At 40.1% G+C, this 25,404-nt stretch overlaps 1 protein-coding gene across 1 annotated transcript in view; it reads left to right on the forward strand.

Moving 5' to 3' along the window:
* The window catches only part of FAT4 (FAT atypical cadherin 4), a 174,544-nt gene that overhangs the window by 127,492 nt on the left and 21,648 nt on the right, over positions 1-25,404 (forward strand). Inside the window, exons 9-12 of the mRNA XM_084859759.1 lie at positions 1,819-2,063; positions 6,256-10,605; positions 15,404-15,508; positions 20,710-21,017. Coding sequence (XP_084715885.1) covers positions 1,819-2,063; positions 6,256-10,605; positions 15,404-15,508; positions 20,710-21,017 — 5,008 coding nt within the window. The remainder of the gene's footprint in view (positions 1-1,818; positions 2,064-6,255; positions 10,606-15,403; positions 15,509-20,709; positions 21,018-25,404) is intronic.

The raw sequence follows: 25,404 nt of genomic DNA on the forward strand, positions 1-25,404 counted from the left end.
TCGAGAGTTCATTAGTAATCATACATGGGCAAAAGGGAACTGGCCACTGTACTTTGGATTAGGCTACCATAAAGTGCTATATGTGGAACTGATTTTTAAAAGTGATCAGAAATTGCAACTGGTCCAGAAGCAGCAGCAACTGCATTAACTGGAGCATGCCACACAAAGCATTTAACTGACTTTACCTCCCTTCACTGGTCCCCAGTTGGCTCCTGAGCCCAATTCAAAATTTTGGTTTGTACTTTCAAAGCCCTCAATGATCAGTGGCCAGGATATCTTAAGAACTGCCTGATATTAGGTAATCTGGGTTGTTTTGCAAAAATGGCAGGATATACATTTTTACAATAAATAAAATAAATTAAATATGGATCTACCCATTTGTTTTATTCACGCTGCTCTGGAATCCTTTCAGTGAAGGGCGGTTAAGCAGTATTTTAAATAAAACATAACAAATATGTAAAAATCTTTGGAAGCCTTGCTCCATATTCCCCCACTGCCTGTTGTGTGGTGGCTACACAACTCAGGGCTTTTTTTAGTGGTGGCACCTACCTTATAGCCCTCTTGTCTGATGGGGGCTGATCTGGTTTCTTCACTAATGGGGTTCAGGTAGCAAATCAAGACTTTGATATTTTGCAAGGCATTTGGGATAGTAGACAATAGCCTGCGTTCACACACAACGCTAAGCCATGGGCATGGTTTGTTGAAATCTGGCTTGTTCTGTCCAAACCAATTCCTGCAAACAAACTAAGGTTTGCTAACTGGCTACATGCTGCAAAGAGAAGCCATTGATTCCCTATTTCTAGGGAAATGGAGAAAATGGGCATCCAAATGGAAAATGCGGTTCAGTGTAAGCAAGTGTAAAGTGATGCACGTTGAAGCAAAAGAATCCCAACATCAAATATAACCTGATGGGATCTGAGCTAGCAGTGACTGACCAAGAAAGAGATCTGGGGGCTGTGGTGGACAGCTCGATGAAAATGTCAACCCAGTGTGCGGCCGCTGTAAACAAAAAAGCAAACTGCATGTTAGGCATAAGTAGAAAAGAAATTGAGAATACAACTGCCAATATACTGCATTTATACAAATCTATGGTGTAACCATGCTTAGAATACTGTGTACAGTTCTGGTCACCACACCTAAAAAAAGATATTGTAGAGCTGGAAAAAGTGCAGAAAAGGGGAACTAGAATGATTTCCCTATGAGGGAAGGTTACAACAGCTAGGATTGCTTAGCTTGTAAAAAAGGAGGGTAAGGGGAGACATGATAGTGGTCTTCAAAATTATGCATGCTGTGGAGAATGTGGATAGGGAAACATTTGTCTCCTTCGCTCTTAATATTAGAACCTGCAGTCATCCCATGAAGCTTATTGGTGAGGGATTCAGCTCAGATAAAAGTACTTCTTCACACAGAGCATAGTTAAACTATGGAATTTGCTTCCACAAAATGTAGTGATGGACACCAATTTGGATGGCTTTAAAAGGGGGTTGGACAAATTCTTGGAGGAGAAGGCTATCAATGGCTACTAGTCCTAATGGCTATGTGCTACCTCCAGTATCAGGGGCAGTGAGCCTATGTACACCAGTTGCTGGGGAACATGGGCGTGAGGGTGCTTTTGCACTCATTTCCTGGTATGGGTTTCCCATGGGCAGTTGGTTGGCCACTGTGTGAACAAAATGCTGGACTAGATGGACCCTTAATCTGATCCAGCATGTCTCATCTTATGTTCTAGAATATAAAATCTGTAGAAATATAAATAATAAACATATTTCACATTAAAATAGGTATGGAAAATGTCTTCTTGTTTTGATGCAGCTATAGTCTTAGTGGTGGAAATTCACAGTTCACAATCAATCCTTCCACTGGACAAATCATCACTAGTGCTTTGTTGGACAGAGAGATGAAGGAGAACTACACATTAATCGTTGTGGCCAAGGATGGTGGTTTCCCAAAGACGCTTTCCAGTTCTACAAGTGTTCATGTTACTGTTGCAGATGTCAATGACAATCCCCCCAGATTTCAACATCATCCTTATGTCACTCATATTCCCTCACCAACAAGTTCAGGTACGTTGATAACATGAGCATGTTTTAAAGTACCCTAATTAGCCAAGGGAAAGAAATAGGCTGTGTAATCACATTGATCGCCAAGATTTACATGTGCATTTGCGGCGGGGGGGGGGGGTGTCCTATACCAGCACTTCTGCCACCTGTAGGGAAACTGCTCCTTCACTGGCCAATCCTACCTATGGGGTTTCTTATTTTTAACAAATACTTATGTTTCAGGGCTTCAGGAACTCTCTGCCACTATAATTCAGAGTTCCACAAGTTCCTTTTCCGCTGCCACCAATTCTCTTAGAGCACTTTAAAACCTCCTAGTAGCTTGGTATAAGGGGCTTAGGCATGAGATGGGCAACAACACGTAAGAGAATACCTCTACCGTTATGAGCCACCACAGTGTCTATGATCAGCCAGGTCTCAATGCTTGTAAGCCACCGTGGGTTCAAGGAAAGACAGGGTAAAATATTTTGAATAATTTGAATAAAGAAAAGCACTTTCTGGATTATATCTTCAATACTGTAGGTTCTTACAAGGGCACAGACAACAATTTATTATTTATATTACTACTGCTGCTGCTACTGCTACTACTACATTTCTATGCCACCCCATAGCCAAAGCTGTCTGGGTGGTTTACAAAGATTTAAAACATTAAAAAACACAGTATGCAGAGGTTAAAAGCCATTTACAGAAAAAAAACACACAGACAATATACACAAAGACAACATATATCTAAAAACAACTTCAAGCAATCAGCCATAACCATAAGACAAATCCAGGATCAATTAAAACTCATTATATGCTGCCAAATGCCTGGGAGAAGAGAAAGGTCTTGACCTGGCACTGAAAAGGGAACACTGTTGGTGCCAGGCCGGCCTCATCAGGGAGATCTTTCCATAATTGGGTAGCCACCACCGAGAAGGCCCTCTCCCTTGTTGCTGTCTTCTGAGCTTCCCTCAGAGTAGGCAACCAGAGGAGGACCGTAGATATTGAGTGTAGTGTACGGGTAGGTATTTGTGGTTGCCCCACAATTGTGAGTTGACATGTTCTAGAGTTTCCCAAACTCTTAAGTCAGAGCATCCTTTAAGGGCCTTGCAAGAACATTTAATTGGACTTCTTAAAAACACAGGTGGAAACAAAATTGAATAAATGCGGTCAACATTCTGTTGTCTCATTTTAATTAGTAATGGGTGAGAATTTCATTTCAGTTTGGTTTTGATAAGAATATACCAATATTTTCAAAAGTTCTCCATATTCGGGACGAAAAAAATTTGAGTGTTGTTTTTTAATCATTGTGGGAGAAACTAAAACTGACAGATTTGTTCAGCTTAGCTCTTCGAAGTCTGGGTTTTACTCCAGCCATATTTGTGATGCTGAATTAGGGTTGCCATCTCTTTTTTTCTGTCAGGCTTCTCATCTTTAACAGCTTTATGGCAGGCACGTACATCATGGTCCCCTCCATGATGGAAATAGGTACAGCTGGGAATAGGTGTACCTTTTGAATTTAGCTGGTGCAAATAGGTGAGAATTTAGTTTCAGTTCATTTTTGATAAGAATTTGTGGTTCTTCACATTTGGGAGAGAAAGAACTTGAATTTTTTTAAAAAAATAGAACGTATGAGAAAGCGAAACTGACACATTTGTCCATCCCTAATGTTAATGAATAGTTTTTCTGTTTATATTCATGTATACATTTTTTATTTTTAAAATTTTTGCCACTCCCTGTATATTTAAGGTTGCAGTCCTGTACACACTTCTGAATATGGTGGGAATTACTTCCAATTACACATGCACAGGATTGTGCTGCATAGTAAATAAACATGCCTCAGTGTGTCATCAGATATTGTAAAAGAAGCACACTCTTTTTATCAGTTCTGGAGAAAAATAAATAAAAATCCACTTGTTTTTAAGATTCTTCCTTGCTAGCCATTTTTTTTAAGTGTTTTAGTTGTATGTAAAATTCTGAAAAACACTGACAAGAAAAATGGTTAAAAGGGTATGTTGTCAAAGTCACTTTAAATTGCTACAGTTTGCCTTCAAAGAGACAAAATAGCATTAGAGTGTAACAGTACACATGTTCAGACAGAAAAAAGTCCTACAACTCCCAGCATTCCCCAATTAGCCACATAGGACTTTTTTTTCTGCCTAATCATGCATAGGGTTGTACCCTTAGCCAAATAGATCCTTGGAGTAAAAAAAAAAAAAAAGCCTTAGAAACAGTTAAGGAAGTTCATAGATACGTAGAATATCAGAATATCATGCCTGTGTGTTTGCTTATATCTTGCACCCTGATGCTATGTTTACTCAGAACTCAGTGCCATTGTGTTTAAACTAGTGGTGCACTGAATTTTTGTACAAAAGCATTCACTGACCTCTTCCCTAAAGCTTACCTTTTCCACATGGTCATCCATATTTGCTGCCCCTCCCAGCAGATGCTTCAATGTCATTTTTTTAATAGAATGTCTTTCCTACTGGCTATGTGCTCCCAGCCAATCATGGCTCCCATAGCCACTGTGATGACATCATGATGTCCTACAGCCCATCACAGTTGGCTATATGGCAGTGTGACTGAGGGCAAAGAAGGCCCTTGCATTGCCCTGACTCTGAAGCCCTGTTCTGGTATTCACCTATATGTATGAGGGTTTAAAGTGGTAGAACGATGGGGCCGTGCATGCTGGCCCTGCCCCCTATGTCTCTGGAGGCTCTTGCCCCATCCCCTCAGTTCAGACCTAGCCATGATGAATCAGCAAGTTCTGAAAGGGAGTTCTACTCGCATTCACTTCAGCACAAGTAGAACTGTATGTGCAATGCAGACCCTGCCTTTCCAGGGTTTGTGATTGCATGGAATTCTACTCACATTCAAATAGAACTCCCTTTCAGACCTTGCCAATTCAACACTGCAAGGTCTGAACTGAGGGAGATGGGGCCAGCGTGCCTGGAAACATAGGATTAGGACCAGCGTACACGGCTCTCTCCCTATACCTGCCTTCAGCCCTCGTGTGTTCAGTCAAGTGCTTGAACAGGGCTTCCATTGGAGAGGAAAGACGTAACACAGCCCACTCCAAAAGGCAACTGAGCTAGTGGTCTCAATCTTGCTGTGCTCTTCTGGCAGCCAATGAAATCACCAGTACATTATGGCACAGGAACCCCAGTCCCACTGAGGAGATCTCTGTGTTGTAGCAGGTTTCTGCACTTCATAGTTGTATGAATTGGATACACGTCCACATGCTGTCTTTCTGCGCTGCATTTGCTTTCTGTGTTCATATGCATATACCATTATTCCGAAATGCCAGCATTGTCATGGTGCACTGGTGGCTTCATTGCCCATCAGATCAGCAGAGCAAGAAAGGGGCTATTACGCTGGTTTCCTTGACTGACATGTATCTTCTTTATCCCGAAATGGGAAAAAATGTACTTCTCCTCCAACATCTCTGGAAAGGGGATACCTTTGTGGGGACTCACAAAGGTTCCCAAACTTGACCTCCTTCATTTCGTCTCATCTCCTGTTCAGATAAACTTAGACTAGTTGTGAGCTTAATTAAGAGTAACCAGATTGAACTTAGAGGGGCTTTCTTTTGAATAAATATGCGTAGTATCAGGCTGTAAGACTGAGGTAATAGTCGATAGCATGCATGCACGTTTGATTTGCAAAAAGCACAACATGCTATATAGCTAGAATCCGACATCTGGTGTGGTGTACATAAAACTTGCGCACCTCCAGTCTTGACAATTCAGTTTTGTTTTGTAATATAAAGCACTGTTCAGCTGAATTTATGATAGAGCTTTGACTTATTCTTACATGTTGCTTGCTTCATAAATGTCAACAACAATATCCTAAACTCATTTACTTGGATGTGTAGTGTTACTGATGGCAGTAGCACTTAAAATTTCTACTAAGTGTGCTCAGTATATTTTTAAAGATAGAAGATCAAATGCCTCCTACACATTGGTGCCTACACAATGTGCCTATAAACTCTTATATGAATACCATTATCTGATTTATGGGAGATACATTTATATTTCTTTGTGTCTACTGCTTTTGAAAATCTGCCCTCTCATCTAATTAACTAAATTACTATGAAAAGAAGGAAATGCACCCGAAGTACGAACACGATATCTGCTGGTGGGCATGATTCCTTATGCAGTGACCACTGATTTCATTTTCACAGCATTAATGATTTTCTTTTTGTCCTTCTTTGCAGGTACATTTGTATTTGCGGTGACAGTTACAGATGCTGATGCTGGACCTAATGCTGAGCTTCACTATTCCCTTTCTGGAAAGAATTCTGAAAAATTCCATATTGATCCAACGCGAGGAGCAATTATGGCTGCTGACCAACTGTCTGGGACTTCTGAAATGACCATTACTGTTAATGTGAACGATGGCAGTTTGCACCCAAAGACAGATTCTACAACTGTGACTGTAAGATTTGTGAACAGAGCAGATTTTCCTCGAGTGCAAGCTGGGCAGCACAGTTTCGTGTTTCCCGAAAATCAAGCAGTTGGTACCTTTGTCACTTCCATTTCTGGATTGTCATCCAGAGGCGATTTGTTGTCTTACTATATTGCTAGTGGTAACCTTGGCAGCACTTTTCAGATTGACCAGCTAACAGGGCAGTTCACCATCAGTCAACCTTTAGATTATGAAGCAATACAGAAATATGTTGTCTGGATTGAAGCAAGAGATATGGGCTTTCCACCATTTTCTTCTTATGTAAAACTAGAAATAACAGTGATAGACATAAATGATAACGCACCACTATTTGAACAAGATCCATTCATTGCTGAAGTACTAGAGAACCTTTCACCTTCTAAAATAATTACTGTAACTGCTGTGGACAAGGACAGTGGCCCCAATGGACAGTTAAATTATGAAATAATCGGTGGCAATATGGAGAATAGTTTCAGTATCCATCATGCTAATGGCGAAATCAGAAGTGTCAGACCTTTAGACAGGGAGAGTGTGGCCCAATATACCCTAACTATAAAAGCATCAGATAGAGGTGCCCCTGTTCAGAGTTCAACTGTCCAGGTATTTATTAACGTGTTAGATGAAAATGATAACGCACCCAAATTTTCTCAGATATTCAGTGCTCTTGTACCTGAAAATGCACCTTTGGGTTACACTGTTACACGAGTCACAACATCAGATGAAGATATTGGAGTAAATGCTGTCAGCAGATATTCAATAAAGGACACAAGTATACCATTTGTCATAAATCCGACTACAGGGGATATAACAATTAGCAGGCTTCTAAACAGGGAAGATACAGATCGCTACAGAATCAGAGTTTCAGCACATGACTCTGGATGGACAGTTAGCACAGATGTAACCATATTTGTGACAGACATCAATGACAATGCCCCACGATTTACAAAGCCATCCTATTACCTGGATTGTCCTGAACATAATGAAGTTGGATCAAGGGTGACCCAGATATCCGCAACAGATCCAGATGATGGATCTAATGGACAAGTTTTCTATTTCATAAAATCACAGTCGGAGTTTTTCCGAATTAATGCTTCTACAGGGCAGATTTTCAATAAGCAGTCTTTAAAGTTTCAAAACTCTAGTGGTTCCAGCAATGTCAATCTTAACAGGCACAGTTTCATAGTTACCTCCTCAGATCGAGGCAGCCCTCCTTTGCTGAGTGAGACAACAGTCACAATCAACATTGTGGATAGTAACGACAATGCACCCCAGTTTCTCTCTAGTCAGTATTTTACACCCATCACTAAAAATGTAGCTGTTGGGACAAAACTAATTAAAGTTACTGCAGTCGATGCTAAAGACTTTGGTCTAAATTCAGAAGTCGAATATATTATTTCAAATGACAACTTAACAGGTAAATTTAATTTGGATAGTAACACGGGCTGGATTTCAGTAGCATCTTCGCTGATGAACGATATGAATAAAAACTTTCTAATAAAAGTAAAAGCTAAAGACAAAGGTAATCCTCCTCTCTCATCAGAAGTGACTGCACAGATAGTGGTAACAGAGGAAAATTATCATACTCCAGAGTTCTCTCAAAGCCATATGAGTATAACTGTTCCTGAGAGTCATGCTGTTGGGGCTATACTCAGGACTGTGTCAGCAAGGGATAAAGATGCTGCTATGAATGGACTAATCAAATATAATATTTCTTCTGGAAATGAAGCTGGGAACTTTGCAATTAACACATCTACTGGTGCATTAAAGCTTGCCAAGTCCCTTGATTACGAGTTATACCAAAAGCATGAGATGACTGTTAGTGCTATAGATGGAGGATGGCTTGCTAGAACAGGTTACTGTAGCATCACCGTGAATGTCATTGATGTGAATGATAATTCTCCTGCTTTCAGCCCTGAGGACTACTTTCCGAGTGTTTTAGAAAATGCTCCGAGTGGAACAACAGTTATTCATCTCAGTGCAACTGATGCTGATTCCGGACCTAATGCTGTGATTGCATATTCAGTTCAGTCTTCAGACAGTGATTTGTTTGTGATTGATCCTAATACTGGAATTATCACTACTCAAGGTTTTCTAGACTATGAAACAAAACAGAGCTATCATTTAACCATCAAGGCCTTTAATGTTCCTGATGAAGAGAGGTGCAGCTTTGCTAATGTCAACATCCATTTAAAAGGAACGAATGAGTATGTGCCACGATTTGTGTCCAAGCTTTACTATTTTGAGGTTTCTGAAGCAGCTTCTAATGGCACTATTGTGGGCGAAGTCTTTGCAAGTGATCGTGATATGGGGACTGATGGTGAAGTCCACTATCTAATCTTTGGCAATAGCAGAAAAAAGGGTTTCCTGATTGATGACAGCAGTGGGCAGATTTATGTCACCGGTCCTCTTGACAGGGAAAAAGAAGAACGGATCTCTCTGAAGGTGCTTGCAAAAAATGCTGGAAGCATTCGTGGTGCAGATATAGATGAAGTGGTTGTGAATATCACAATACTAGATGCCAATGACCCCCCTGTTTTCAGCTTGGAAGTCTACAATGTACAAATCAGTGAAGGTGTTCCTATTGGAACCCATGTCACATTTGTAAGTGCCTTTGACTCAGACTCTCTCCCTAGCTGGAACAGATTCTCCTATTTCATTGGTAATGGGAACAACAATGGTGCCTTTGCTATTAACCCACAGACAGGACAAGTTACAGTTACTGCAGAACTGGATCGAGAGTCTTTACCAGTGTACAATTTATCTGTATTAGCAATCGACTCAGGGGCACCATCAGCTACAGGAAGTGCCTCTTTACTGGTAACTTTGGAAGATATCAATGATAATGGGCCCATCCTTTCTACCACTGAGGGAGAAATAATGGAAAATAACCGTGCAGGCACACTTGTGATGACACTTCAGTCATCTGATCCTGATCTTCCTCCAAATCAAGGCCCCTTTTCTTATTATTTGCTTAGCACTGGCACAGCAACCAGTTATTTTAGTCTCAGCACTGCTGGAGTTTTAACCACAACTAGAGAAATTGACAGAGAACAAATTTGTGATTTCTATTTGTCAGTGATTACAAGAGACTCAGGCATTCCTCAAATGTCTTCCACAGGAACTGTACACATAAAAGTAATAGATCAAAATGATAACCCATCCCAACCTAGAACAGTAGAGATCTTTGTTCATTATTATGGCAATCTGTTCCCTGGAGGAACATTAGGCAATGTAAAACCTCAGGATCCAGATGTTTTAGACAGCTTTCAATGCTCTCTTACATCAGGAGTTACAAGCCTCTTCAATATTCCACCAGGCACTTGTGATTTGAATTCCTTGGCAAGGTCTACAGATGGGACATTTGATCTGACAGTCCTAAGCAATGATGGGTTACACAACGCAGTTACCAGTAGTATTCGCGTTTTCTTTTCAGGATTCAGCAATGCAACAATTGAAAACAGCATTCTTCTTTGTCTTAGCGTGCAATCCTTGAGAGAATTTTTGACCAATCACTACCTTCATTTTCTGAGAATTGCCAATTCACAGTTAACTGGATTAGGAACTGCTGTGCAACTCTATGGAGTTTATGAGGAGAGCAATCGGACTTTTTTGATGGCAGCTGTGAAGCGGAACAACTATCAGTATGTGAATCCTGGTGGTGTAACTTCCTTCTTTGAAAGCATCAAAGAAATCCTCTTTCGCCAAAGCGGAGTTCGAATAGTGTCTGTGGACTATGACTCATGTTTACAAAATCCTTGTCAAAATGGAGGTAGCTGCTTGAGAAAACTAAGTATGAGTCCTAAGTTAAGGAGCCATGACAGTGTTCCAGTCATCATCATGGCAAATGAACCTCTTCAGCCTTTTACATGCAGATGCATGCCAGGATATGATGGGACCTTGTGTGAGACAGACATAGATGAATGTCTCCCATCACCTTGCCACAATGGTGGAACTTGCCATAACCTGGTGGGAGGATTTTCTTGCAGTTGTTCCAGTGGTTTTACCGGAATGGCCTGTGAGAGAGATGTCAATGAGTGCCTGTCCAGCCCTTGTAAGAATGGTGCTCTCTGCCAGAACTTCCCAGGAAACTTCAACTGTGTTTGCAAAACTGGTTATACAGGTAAGAAGTTGTTTTTGCATGTGCAATTATTTTAAATGCAAAACAGAAAGATTAACTAGCAGCATCTTTTTTTTGTTTCCATTCTAAAAATATAAATTGTTATTAAGCCAGACACCATTAAAGAAATCCAAATTAAATGCTAGCAACATTATTCTCTTAGTTTACTTATGTCAATTGCTTTCTTTCCTGGCCCATATAAGGCCTAGTTCTCGCAAACAGAGTGTTAAACCAGTGTCTGGATTGTGCCCCTTCAGATTTCACAACGAATGAACAAATATCCTTACATCAAGAAAACTGGTATTTCGGGGAGAAAGATCTTCTCCATGACATCTAGTATTATGTTGCAGAGCAGTCAGTCAAATGAGCTCCCACCTTCAGTACAGACACAGCTTTATCATAGCCTCTGCTATTTGTGGGAATTAGGCCTTTGAATTAAGCTGTGGTATTCTTCTGTTTTGTGTTTTATGGAAGTTGGTTTAGGAGGGCTTTTTCTTGTCAGGCAACCTAAAAACACTTAAATAAATAAGTAAATAATGTGTGTGTGTGTGTGTGTGTTAGATTGCCAGAAAAAGATCACTGTTAATGCTAGCAAGGTTCCATGCTGCTCATCTGCCACAGAAAACCTTGAGTGGACATCAAAATCAGGATTTTGAGCCTTTCTATGGAACATGTCAGTTAAAATCAAAAGATGCCACTTCTGGCTTTTTGTCAGTCAGCTATATCTCCATTTGAAGAGCATAGGTGGCAATGATGCATGTTCTCAATGGTTTTCCTGACATAAAAGACTCTGATAGGATTTTCTATGTGTACTCCATCAACATAGCTTGCTGAGCCTCAGGTCATGAGTAATTATTGGTAATGGAATGGCTGTTCTAATTAACCTAATGATCTGAGATTGTGTTTCACATTGAATCAGCACATCAAATTATTTGGCCAGCAGAACAATTCAGTGGCACAAGTGTGAATAACCTCTTAAGTCATTAACACCAGAGATTATATAGGCATGTGCTCACCGCGACACCTCAGCAGAACATTCATTTTAGCTATAGCACACATTACATTTGCATCAGCTCTGTAGTTTATAATTGGTATTAATGAAACTACAGTGGTTTGCTGAGATGAATGTCATATCTGATGCCTGGCACATATGGCATTTTCCCACATTGTAACACATTAATTTTGTTCATCTGCTGAAAATAAAATATTTCATTGAAAACATTTGAGGGGCAGTGTGTGTGTGTGCAAAATTTCAGTTGTCTAGTATGTGGGAAAGGTTGTGGTTTTATCCTTAAAAAATACAAAATGGTAGAAGACAGAAGACAACATGAGAGAAATGCATGTGAAGCTACAGTGTCTAGAGTATGTTCCCCTGTTCCAGGAGTGGACAATTTGTGGCTCTCCAGAAATTTTGGTCTAACTCCCATCAGCCCTAGCCAGCATAGACAATGGCAAGGGCTGCTGGGAGTTGTAGGCCAAACCATCTGGAGAGCCATAAACTGCCCATGCCTGCCGTATTCCATTACCTAGCAGGGGATACTTGTATGTTAAAAGGAAAAAAAGAGAAGCTAGTATAACTTCATTCACTCCACCTCTCAGAACTAAGGGCAACACTACATGTTGTATGTATTTCCGTTATTATTTGGGCACTTGTTCTAGTACAAGTTTAAATGCATGCTACCATTTGAAGTAAAAGATTAGTGCAGTGGAAAGTGGCTTCTTAACCTTTTGCCATTTTTCTTCTGAAAATTGTCCCCACCCCCAGCTGTTATTCTTCCTGCAGGATAAAAGATACAAGTACTCATATCCTTTCTCCTACAGGGTAAAAGCAGCTGGGAGCTGGGATTTTCAGGGGAATATGGTGTGAGGGTGAAGAAATAAAAGCCCCTCTCCCTCTGCACTGGTAGTTCTGCCACAAAATGTCATACAGTCGTAAATACATACTAGCACATCCAGTAAGGCCAGATGAATCAGGCTAGGGAATCATCCTTGCATACATTTGCATGCATCCCATCCAGGAGGGATATGAGTGTGCATGGCCTCTAACTGGATCAGGGCAACTAACTGGTTGTTATTTGTAACTCTTGATGTTTTCTAATACAAACTTCCTGTTCATTGTAAATTGGAGTTCCTGAATTATAGACCACTAGAATAGCTTACCTCAGGACAGAGAGGGTACACAGATTTTCACTGATTTATTATATTTGGCCTGCTGCATTTCACTTTATCACTCCATAAAGGCAATTAGACTCATTCTAGTGAGCACAGCTATAATGAAAGAGTACCCCAGTGTAACATGGAGATTTAAGCAATCTGTTATAATTATGTCTATTAATGATTATCATATTTTGTTTTGCAAAGAACCAGTTGCAGGATGTAATATATCATGTGGCATACAGTAATATTTTGCCAGCCCTTTCTATGAACCTCCTCATTTCCTGTTTGCTAAACCTTATTAGAACGGATGAATCAATTTTTGTTAAATCATTTCAAGTTTGAAATAAGACCTTGAGCTAGAAGATGGAACCATCTCAGAAATACAAATCTGTGATGTAACAAATTATTTTTCATTCTCCTGCCCCTGATCTAGCAGAGCAGAGACTTAGGGCAGTATCTAATGCGATACTACTGCTAATGTACGATATGTTGTGCTAGCGCAAACAACTTGTAGTGCAGTGTCAATAGCATTTGTTGGTGTGGGAAAACCCGTCACACCAACAAGTTCTATTGGCGGTACGCTAGAGGTCACTTACACTAGTGCAATGTAATCTACATTAGCAATGTTGTCGCATTGGATACTGCCCTTACAGTGCAATTCTGTATATGTCTGCTTGGAGGTAATCAACTTCAGTGGGACTTACGCTCAGGTAAGTGTGTATATAATTGCAGATTTAACTGTCCACTTTCCCCTGCTAAGCCATATTAGCTGGATGCTGCATGGCCATCAGTGGAGATTTCATTGCATATGATCCAACTGCCTGTATTTACTAGGAATGCAGAGAGAGAGAGAGAGAGAGAGAGAGGAATAGAGATTTCAATGCAACTTACTTTCAAATTAATTCCGCTATGATTCTATTCACCCTTACTCAGGAGTAAGCCCTATTGAGCTCAATGGGACTTACTTCTGAGTAGGCATGTATAATATTGCAGCCTTTGGATACTATTTCCCAGTCATTCTGTTAAAAGCCATTTGCTGCTGCTTCCAGACCCTCTTTGGGCAGGCATATATAGAGTAACTGTTATTCCCCCCTAACATACCAAATTAGACCCTGCCCAGTTTGGTTGAAATGGGCAAAGTGATCAAAATCTATGAAATTGAAACTTGTAGATGAGCCACTCAAAGTCCTTGAAAGTTCATGAAGCTAGTCATTTGGTGATTTGTTTAACTTCAGGGCATAATTTACCCAAGTAAATCACTGGTTTCTCTCATCAAAACATTATTATTTGAAACATATGCAATTAATTATAGAGCTGTGAATTTTTTTGGAGGGAAAAAATAGCCTGAGGAATGTATTTTAAAAAATCAACCCGTTTTCAGGCTTGCAAATTTAATTAAATTCAGTGGAGAAATCTCTACAAAAGCCAATAAAACTGAGCAGTTTGCACCATGCTGAGAATCTCTTGCAGAGATGAATAGCTACATATCCAAATAAGTCTATCATGGTGAATTGGGCAAGTCACAAAAGTTGAGAAAAAAAATTCGCTTAAGGTGCAATCCTATGCATGTTTAGACAGAAAAAAAGTCCCACAACTCCCAGCATCCCTCCAGCCAGCACAAAAAGGGTTGGATTTCCCTGCAACAGCCATCCTGGGGAGGGGGGAGATATTTTAGAGGCAATTGTGAGTAGACCTTGATCCAGACCTCACGTGGCTGCTTCTCCTTCAAAATGAAAGTGGCAGCGTTAAGCATGCTTTTTAAAAACCATAACATTACGTGTTATTTGGTTCTTAACCTCACCATGCTAGCAAGCAGTGGACAATGTCCAGTTTATTATCGTTGTTATTATTTTTATTATCAGAGCCTCATGTGGCGCAGAGTGGTAGGCGGCAGTATTGCAACCGAAACTCTCCCCATGACATGAGTTCGATCCCAGCGGAAGCTGAGTCTCAGGTAGCCGGCTCAGGTCGACTCAGCCCTCCATCCTTCCGAGGTCGGTAAAATGAGTACCCAGCTTGCTGGGGGAAAGGTAGTCACGACTGGGGAAGGCAGTGGCAAACCACCCCGCTATAGTCTGCCATGAAAATGCCAGTGTAAGCAGCATCCCTCTAGGGGTCAGTAATGACCCGGTGCTTGCACAGGAGGAACCTTTCCTTTTTTCTATTATTTTTATTATCATCATCACCATATCTTTTAACATTTATATGTCACCTTATTCACTAAAAAGCTGTCAAGGTGGCACAGTTCTTAGCAGTTCACCCCATGCACTAAACTGAGAGGCAAATATGAGTCATGTAATGTTAGTCTTCAATGTTTGAGTTTCATATTGCTGCACCTCAATTTCAGGATGTTATGTGACATTAGAAACTATGAAAGTATTACAGGGAAATTCCACAGGGTTACTTATGTTTCTTGTTTCGGCATTACCAATAAATAAATAAACAAACAAATAAACATAAACTCACCTCATAATGCTAAGAGTCAACAACCCAGCCCACTCTTCAGTTCTGTGAACAAATTCCGTATGTGTTCTTATGGAGATAATTGCTTCCTTTCATGAAAATGATCCCACTTTGGTCATAATGCAAATTTATTTACACCAGGCAGAAGCCTTTAATCTTGCAACTCTTTTTACTGTTTCAGGGAAAATCTGTGACTCCACTGTCAATTACTGTGAATGCAATCCCTGTTTCAATGGAGGATCCTGTCAAAGTGGAGTGGATGGATATTACTGTCATTGTCCATTTGGTGAGTAGAAACGTTGGTGCTTCAATAAGAACCCAGATCTTATTGACCCAAGTCCCCTAGGCAGCTCACAATTCATGTTTAAAACAATATTACCATAAAACATAATCACCAACAGTATAGTAACAACCCTCTGAAACACCAGCAGCAACCACATAAACATGGCAAAGCAGAACAATATGACTCAGTTGGTCAGTTACCATTAAGAACATAAGAAGAGCCCTGCTGGATAAGACCAAAGCCCTATCTAGTTCAGCATCCTGTTTCCCACAGTAGCCAGCCAGGTGGCTCTGAAAAGCCCACAAGCAGGTCATGAATGCAACACCATCCCCTTCCTTGTGTTTCCCAGCAACTGGTATTCAGAGGCATGCTGCCTCCAATCCTGGAAATAATATAGACCTGGTTTGCACAATTACAGGGTAGTTAATGAGCCACTGTGGCTTGTTAACCACCCTATGCATATAGGCTAATTTACATAATTATCTTCACTGGGCGCAGCTCATTGTGACATCCAAACCCGGCAAGGGTGGGTGGTTGAGGTGCTTAACAAAATGCACGGTCCGTTTTAGGGTTAACAAACCAGCCCAATCACCCACTGTCACCAGGTTCGGATGTTACCACAAGCTGCACCGGTGAGAGTAATTATATAAATGGGAAGCACATCACCAGCATGAGCAGGGAGGTTAACAAGCCAACGGAACTTATTAACCACTCTGCAGTCATGTGAACCAGCCAATATAGCCATCATGTTTGGTAGCTATTGATAGACATATCCTCTATGAATTTGTCTTATCCTCTTCTAAAGCCAACTAAGTTTGTAGCCATCACTATGACCTGGTTTTCATGATCGCAATGTGGTTAATAAGCCACGGTGGCTTGTTAACCACCCCGTGCTTGCCCATTGCATGCCAGCTGGATTTAGATAATTACCCTCACCATTTCTGGGTGGTTTGTTAACCACCCACCCTGGCCAGGTTCAGTCATCACAACAAGCTGCGGTGGCGAGGATAATTTATCTTATTAAATATGGGTAAATCTAGCCGGCACACACAGGGTAGTTAAGAAGCCACCATAGCTTATCAACCACCATGTGAGCATTCAGACCAGACCTATATCTTGTGGTAGCGAATTCCATTGTTTAATGAGCCGTGTGGAGAAGTATTTATTTTTGTCTGCCCTGAATCTCCCACCATTCAACTTTACTAGATGAGACAGGGAGAAAACCTGTCTCTTATCATCTTTCTCCCCACCTCTACCATGTCCCCCTTTACTCACCTTTTTAAAAAAGTAAAAAGCCCTGTAGGAAAAGTTGAGTCTTGGTTGCCCTTTTCTTTTATTTATTTATTTATTTATTTATTAAATTTATTAATCGCCCATCTGACTGGTCACCCAGCCACTCTGGGCGATGTACAACCCCCATAAAACAATTTAAAACAATAAAATTTTACCATAATTTTTTTTTTTTAAATACCCTAACCCACCCCAAATGCCTGCCTGAACAACCACGTTTTTAATGCACGACGGAAGCTCATTAAAGAGGGGGCATGACGGAGTTCCCTAGGGAGGGAGTTCCACAGAGTGGGGGCCACCACAGAGAAGGCCCTCTCCCTCGTCCCCACCAGTCTAGCTGTCCTGGCTGATGGGACAGAGAGAAGGCCATCTGAGGCTGATCTTGTTAAGCGGCCTGTCTGGTGTTGCTGGAGGCGCTCCTTAAGATAGGCTGGGCCGGAACCATATAGGGTTTTAAAGGTCAAAACCAACACCTTGAATTTGGCCTGGAAAACAACTGGTAAAAGCTTTTCTGCAGCTTTTCCAGCTCAACAGTGTCTTTTTTTGAGAGACGATGACCAGAAAAGCTTTAAAAGCCAGAGCAAAAAGAACAGCTTTTATCTGGAACCAAAGTGCTAATAAAGTAGGTGCATGGCAAAGAGATTTCAGAAGGGATTTCCACAGATACAATCCCTCACCCTACTTCCAAAGGTGGAGGTACCCAAAGCAGGTCTCCATGGAAGATTTTATGTAGTACCTCTTAAGTTGTATGCTTACCTTGGGAACCTTGATTAAACGTAGGTTGCCAAAATTAATAGCTTTTATTTTATTTGTATCCCACCTTTCCACCAAAACTAGTGTTCAAGGTAGCAAACAATAATAAAATGTAGATTAAAATAAAATCATAATTAAAACATGACATAAAAAGAGATCAATTAAAACACACTTTTAAAAGCACAGTAGTAAAAGAAATAGCACCTAACCAATTAAAAACTCCTTCAGCAACAGACCTGCTTACATGCTGAAGGCCTGTCTGAATAAAAGTATCTTTGCCTACATGGTTTCATTTAACATCATTCAATAATGGTCATGCATATAACACAAAAATTAGATAAAGGTAGGTAAAGAAAATTCACATGCTAGAAGGGAGTGGTGGATGAAGGCTCAGATAACCTTGCCTCTCACTCAAACTTCCTAAACCTTGCTTCATTTTACATCTGTTAGCAACCCATGGCCTGAGAATTTTGATTGGTCCACATTTTTAAGCAAACTGATCTAATTTTCCATTCCTGGGCTAGTATGCAGATAAGAAGAATTATTCTTCAAATTGTACACTTTTGCAGTGCAGTTTGTGGCTCAAACTTTCATACAAAATACCTATTTTAGGAGGTATGTGCACAAAATGCATGTAGAAGTGCAAATTTTAGGAAGATACATTATATTTAAATGTGAATTTTCAATTGGATGGAAACAGGATGGAATGTTCTTATGAATGAACACATGCAAAACTGACACAGAATGGAAGTAGACTAATCTGTCCATCATTAATCACATAAAATCCCTCAAATGGGGCCTCGGTACTTTTAAAGCCCTATGATAAAGAGTTTGGCAAGCACAGGATGCGTGAGCACAGTTGGACCACAAACATTAAAGAGTGCAGAGAGAACTGGACTCAGTGTCTCAGGGTGACAGGCATTCTACTATAATACTCCCATTAATAGACAATTACTTAGATGTAATTATAACAGCTTCTCAGAGGGAGAAATCCTATGCAGATAGGTGGCCACTTCCAAACTTGGAGGTGACCACCTATCCAGTGCATGGTGGGAGGAGCGCAGAGGAGATCCTCTCCTCTGTACTCCAGCCACCCTGCATTCGCGGCCAGACAGCTGATTCCAGGACATCAGAGCAGGGTGTGGGGAGGCCAGACAGCACATAGGAAGTGTCATACCGGCACTTCCGCCCCTGGGAATGCCCCCTTTTGCCCTGCTCCACACTCCTCTTACGAGCGCCGAGCACAGGGATGATCCACGACACCTATGGGGCGGTGGGGGGGAGGGAGGAAGTGGTTCTCCAGGAACCAACCTCGGAGTGCAGGCTGCTAAGTCGGTTCCTGGAAATGGACCAATCCTATGGCCATCTATGACTAGCAGCCATAGGACTGAGCCCTTAATCGTTTAAAGGTATGTCAAAATTAAAACTACATTATCATTGCAGAAAGTGTACCTTACTTGCCAAGCAATAGTTTCAAGGAATTCATGTATGAAGCCAGAAAGACATTTTTCAGCATGAATATATGGTTGCAATTATAGAAGTTAGAAATCACTAGCTTAGGCCATAAGGCTACTATGTATAGAAAATGTAAGAGGAGATACAGCATCTGGCTACAATCACATGCAAGTCTTACATGAATTTAAAATCCATGTTAAATTACCACCGTTCATAGAAATAAAGTTGTTGGATTTAGATCTGTTTGTAAGTTTCAGCTGGCTCAACTTCCCTTCATCCCCAAAATAAGCATTATATAGAGGAGGAGGAATTTGGTTCATCTCACTTCTTCTATTGCCAAGATGATATATGGGAGCAAATGCCTTATAAAATACTCTTTTCTTCATGTAAAGAAGGACCTCTCTAGCAAGGAAGAAAGAGAAGATGTTTCTTTCCTAGCAGGACCTGAGACAATAAGGTCCTTTTAAAAACAACTAAAGAGGGGACCATATTTACATCCTATAAGAGGGAGTGTCACAGTGACAGGGCCGCCGCCGAAAAGGCCCTGTCTCTTGTTCCCACCAGCCTAATTGACCTTGGTGGCAGGCCTGCAAGCAGGGCCTTGTGACCAAACTTAGGGCCCAGGCAAATTCATACAAGTGTGGACAGTCCTTCAGATAACAGTTTCAGGTTTAAAAGGTAGCCACCAGCACTTTTACTTGGTCATGGAAATGCACCAACATCCAGTGTAGCTGGTACAGAATGGGTTTTACATGCTCTTGACTGCTTGGCCCTCACATGCAACCAGGGTTCTGCATTCTATACCAACTGAAACTGCTGAAACTTTTTCAATTAATTAGATTGACAATTACTTAGATGTAATTATAACGGCTTCTCAAAGCTGTTACCCTTTTCAAAGGTAGCCCCACATAGAACACACTGAAGTAGCCTAGACTAAATGTGATCAGGGCATGAACGACTATAGCAAGGCTCACTCCTAGCAGCTAATGCTACCTGTGTCTCCAGAGATAGCACCAAATCCAGAAACACCTAGTCCTCCAGGGAGAGTCCAACCCCATCCAGCATCAGTAGCACACCTCTACCCAGATCAGTCAATATTTCGCACATGGAATGAAAATATTTTATCAGTGTTTACAACCACTGAAAATATTACCAAACACTCCAAGTTTTTGCTTTAAAAATGCTCATTTTTAAATTCCATCTTTGTGCTCAAAATATAGTGCTCAGTGTGCCTAACAATAAAATCATAAAAACAATTCAAAAATATTATAAATTAATACTACTGAAATCATTAAAAATATACGGTACAACAGACTAACAGCATAAACCAGCATAAACTACTCAGTTAATAAAAACCCATCTAAACATGACCATGTTAAGCAGATAGTGGAAACTTTAAAGTATGTAGACCAAAGGGCTTTAACAAATAAATGATGGCTCCTGATGGATATTTAAGTCACTTAGGACTCTTATTTGGTGGTCTTCAAAATGATTGCGATTAAGGAAAAATTAAGCACTTTTGAGTTCCACTAGAATAGATTCAAGCACATGAATTAATTCTTCCATAGTATTAAACAAGACATAAATGTGTTTACATTGGCTGGATCATGCCTAGTATCTTAATTTTTAATAGCCTCCTCAGCAAATGAATTATATTTTAAATAATTGCACAATTTTTGATCATTGCTATGTTTTCATTTTTATAGGTGTTTTTGGAAAGCACTGTGAAGTAAACAGCTATGGATTTGAAGAATTGTCTTACATGGAATTCCCCAGTATGGATCCAAACAACAATTATATTTACATAAAATTTGCAACTATCAAAAGTAATGCTCTTATGTTGTATAACTATGACAACCAGACTGGAGATCGGGCAGAATTCCTGGCCCTTGAAATAACAGAAGAGAGGCTGAGATTCTCATACAACCTTGGCAGTGGCGCATATAAACTTACCACAGCAAAGAAGGTGTCTGATGGACAATTCCACACTGTTATTGCCCGGAGGGCTGGAATGGTAAGCATTGCTTTACAGATAGTTAAATAAAGCTTCACTCATTCCCAGTCACTTTGTCTTTCAAGTAAACACAGATTGGAAGTTATTGTTCTTTTAAAAAAGTAGAATTGGACTAGCTTCTTTTTTGTTCCATAAAAAATGTATTGAAGCATTGAAATGGCTCCTTCAAAGGAAAAATTCTAAAAATAAGGATGATTAATGAAGGGAATTAATGAATATCCAGCTCTAATTAATTGGTACAGACTATGGGAAGAATAATTACTGAAGACTAATTAAGAGGCAAATTTAATGCTTGGGATAATGCAAGGACAAAAACCCCTTTTAACTGAAGGCTATAGAATTGTTATATACATTATTTTTGAACAAATTAGAACATTTTGTCCATTCTGCAAATGTTCTGAAGTTAGAGGGGAATGTAAAGCAGGCCAAAGTTTTTCATGGATGATATCTATCTAATTCTGCTATGCCGAGGATTGCCTTATATTAAGGAAGCTTTCAAATTTATCTCCCTCTGAATACCCCCACCATAGCTAAGTACCAACAATCTGGTTAGGGTTTAAATGGGGCACTATTTTAACTCATTTTGTCATGCCTCACCAGAAATAATCATAATATAGATTCACAAAGTGTTTTTCGTTTTCTTTTAAAGGATGTGAGCATATGCACTTCTTTAAAAATTACAAAGGAATTGGTGCCTTTAAATTAATGGGGAACCATGTGCACTGGGATATGCACTAATATTGGAACTAACAATTCTGGGCTTGTCTATTAACTGAAAGGAGAGGGGAGCCATGAAAAATAGGATCCACACTAGCATGCAAGCTAACAAGACAGGATCTTTCCATTAACTAAGAAGAGTATTAGTGCAATCATGCACATCATCACATATTGAAAATAAAAGGCAGAATCCAACAGGGCACTTACACCCTTGCCGATTTTTTCCCATCCCACTGATGCCCTTCTGCAAGTGGTGGATCCACTTACACAAGGGAGATTTAGCACTTCCTAAAGGAAGGTCTGATACGGGTGGAAATGCCTTTCTGGAAGGAGGCAGGTCAGTGGAGCTCCATTATGTGAGCTTTGCCGACCTGCCTGCTTCCAGAAATGAGTGTTTCTGCTCATCTTGGGTTGCCCTCAGAAGCACTCAATCACCGTTGCACAAGCGGGGGGGGGGGCACTCACACAACACAATTGGCAGGGCATAGAGGATCAGCGGGGGTGCAAATGCCCCATTCGATTCTCCCTCCTAAAAAGATTGCCCATGTTTGAATGTATACCATCACTTGTACACATGGCAAGGGCTGTCTACACAGTCACCTAAATTGATTAGAAACATTTTCAGTATAAAATCAGAAGACAGGTGTAGAGGGATCCAAGATAGCATACAAAGGAATTGTGAAATGGAATAAAACCATCCCACCTTCAAAGCACTGACACAGTAGAATTCCCACAAAGCAGTGGAAAAAATGTAGTCTTCTAGAAAGAAGCTACCATGGCTTCAGTTTTCAAATCGTTAATTTGGAATTATTCACTAGGTTCAATAAAGTGCCCTTTTCAGAGCATGAGACAGAAGGGTTTGGTGGTGTGTGTGGGTGTGTTTTATATTTTACCCAGTGAAATTCGTTCCTATGCTGCACAGTGATTAATATTACTAAAGATTTGTAACATCTCCCTAATGGCCTGATTGAAGAGTAGAGAGATTTAAGTGTCACGCAGCATGAGAAAAACAGTTCTCCAAGGAGAAAGTATTTTCTCCTGTGACAGCTTCTTCTTTGTGGACTGCATGTTTTTTGCAGTATAGGATGCTGTGCTCAGCTATAATGTTACTGTGTAGTGTTTACACAGTGCTGGTACTTGCCAATAGCACTTGAGATTTTCTGGAAAAATCAAAGGATAATTTAGGAAACATATATTTTTTAATGTTTTTGTTAGAAACTTCCTTTAGGAGGTGAAATCAAAGCAAACATTCATGAAGTTACTATCCCACAGTTACATAGCTGGAATTTACTAATGTGAATTAATTGGGTGAGATGCATCACGTCTGTGGACTTTGGCTTGCACAACAGAACTTTAAAATTCTGAAATCACACAGGCAAGGTAATATACAAGTCAAAGTCTGCTAGAGTTACTTGCAAATTTTACTTAAAAGTGAATTTGGTCCTGCTCAAATACAACATCTGAAAAAATTTGGAGAGAAAGGTCAGTGAAATTTCTCAAGGATGTTTTACACATCTCTAAAAGGCTTCTTTTTGTGGAAAAGCATGGTAGCTGCTTTCAAAGAATCTGAACTCCTTTGCATGTATGTCAATAATAATGTCAAGGTTTTAAAAGCCAGGCTTAAGTCACACACCATGCTTTATACATAGTTGACTGAGAGAACCTTTCATTAATATTACCCTTATTCCTTCATTAAGTAAAACAAAGAGTTGGGTGATTACTTCTGTCTTTGAGAACAGAAGCATTCGAAGTACTGATTTATTCAGTTCTCAATTTTAAATTTGGTTCTTAAATTAGCTTCCCAGAGCTGAACAACATGTTATGGGCCACAATTAGTGATACTGAAAACAGTAGCCCCAAGTATTCTCTTCCTTTCTCCCCCAATAATATGTAGCAAAAGAGTATATCTGATGTGATGTCATTGTTCTCCAAATTTCCCTGCTTTGCCTCAGCCAGTGAAGTGAACTGGGAAATCTGTTGTATTAAGCATCCTCCTTTATTGCACATTACTAGGGGAGAGAGGAGGAGGAGAAGAAGCTGGGCTGCTCTTTTCCACCACAGCTAACTACAATCCCATAATGTGTAGTTCTACCAAGAGGCGGATAGCAAAAGCCAGTATTATGTCAATACAAATTGATGTTTGTTCAAAAACTTCAATTTGGAAAAGTGTATTTGAATTAGCAAAGGAGATATCATAAAGACTAACAATAGATATAATCACTAGTTTACCAGGCCGCTGCAATATTATCTCTATGCTTGAACTGTTGCCTCTCCCTGTGTTTACAAGCCCAAGAAGCGAAGGCACAACTGTCTTTATCTGAGGTATTTCTGCTGCAAAAAAATCTTCTAGATGTCAAAAGTGTATAAAGTAACTCTCCACTGGATTTAAAACCTGTCATTTCCTACAGGGCTGTGGGAATTTTAGGGAAACTGTTAAAATCATTAACTTGTCAGACTTGAGATACAGCGAAGTGACATGGTAGAAACTGTTATAACTGAAGAGGTAACAGTAGCAAATTAACTGCTAAAGTAACAAGCATGAACGTTTGACTATCATTAGAAACCTGAATTGTACGAAATCAGATCCAAGTAAAATACAATTTCAAATAACTCTTCCTTCAGGTGACTCTCATCCAGCTTACAGAAAATGTAGCATTATATGTACGTTCATAGAAATTCCTTGCCAGGAGCTGCCTAAAAGACAGAGAGTTGTGGGGGGGGGGGGGTGTTGAACAATGTCCATATTTCACAAAAATTTCAAAAGAACAAATGAAAGCAGTTTTGTTAATTTGTGGATGAGACACATTAGTAATGATTACAACACAGTGATTAAACTAAAAGCCTTTTGTATTTCTGTAGTTCTTTGGCCTCCATAAACACATGCCAAGATTGTAACATTAGTTAATGCCCAGATATTCCCCCCTTTATCATTCCAGTATTTCAAGAGGGTGCAATATCAAAGTATCTAGCCTATCTTGTTCTAAGCTGCTCCTAGAAAATGAAAGAAAAGGAAAAAGCCTGTTGGCTGCATTTTCCATATATACCATTTCATCGATCAAAATGTCTGTTTGGGCAAAACTTCACAATAGGTTCCATGATTTGATCTTCCAACCTAATTTGGTCTTCAAAAAGCAGCTCTGGCAAGTGCAATTTATATTGTAGCCATTGTGCTTATGGAGGGGAGAGGGTTTAACCATATACCCCTGTTTCAAATTCCTGATATAAATTGCCCACCCAAAGCTGCTATTAGACGCGAAGGGGAAAACATATAAGCACAATGTTCGCTTCTTCTTGGAGGCGAGTATTACGATTTCTAAAACCTATATCTGTGCCCTAGAAATACAAGTTTTTCTGGACACCCTAATTCTAAGGGTTAAGATCCCTTAACCTGTGCTTCAAACAATTACTGTGCTTCAAACAATTACTGGTTTAACTGCCATGGTTTCCCCTGCCCTCCAAATTTTGCCTTAGTTTTCTAGGATCACTTCTACTGAATTCTGTAACGTGAAAGTCACAGCCAATATTGAAAGATAAGAGTTCATTTACATGTAATGTTTCCCGCCCCCCCATGCATAAAAAATTCCCCAACACATGGAAAGAGAGAGCACTATCCAGCACTCCTGCTGCACCAGGAGGAACAACCATGAGCACAACGTGTTTAGCACCAGCA

The sequence above is a fragment of the Heloderma suspectum genome, chromosome 5, assembly GCF_057233095.1.
Source record: "Heloderma suspectum isolate Gila_16-S chromosome 5, 16-S_ref, whole genome shotgun sequence".
Lineage (NCBI taxonomy): Eukaryota > Metazoa > Chordata > Lepidosauria > Squamata > Helodermatidae > Heloderma > Heloderma suspectum.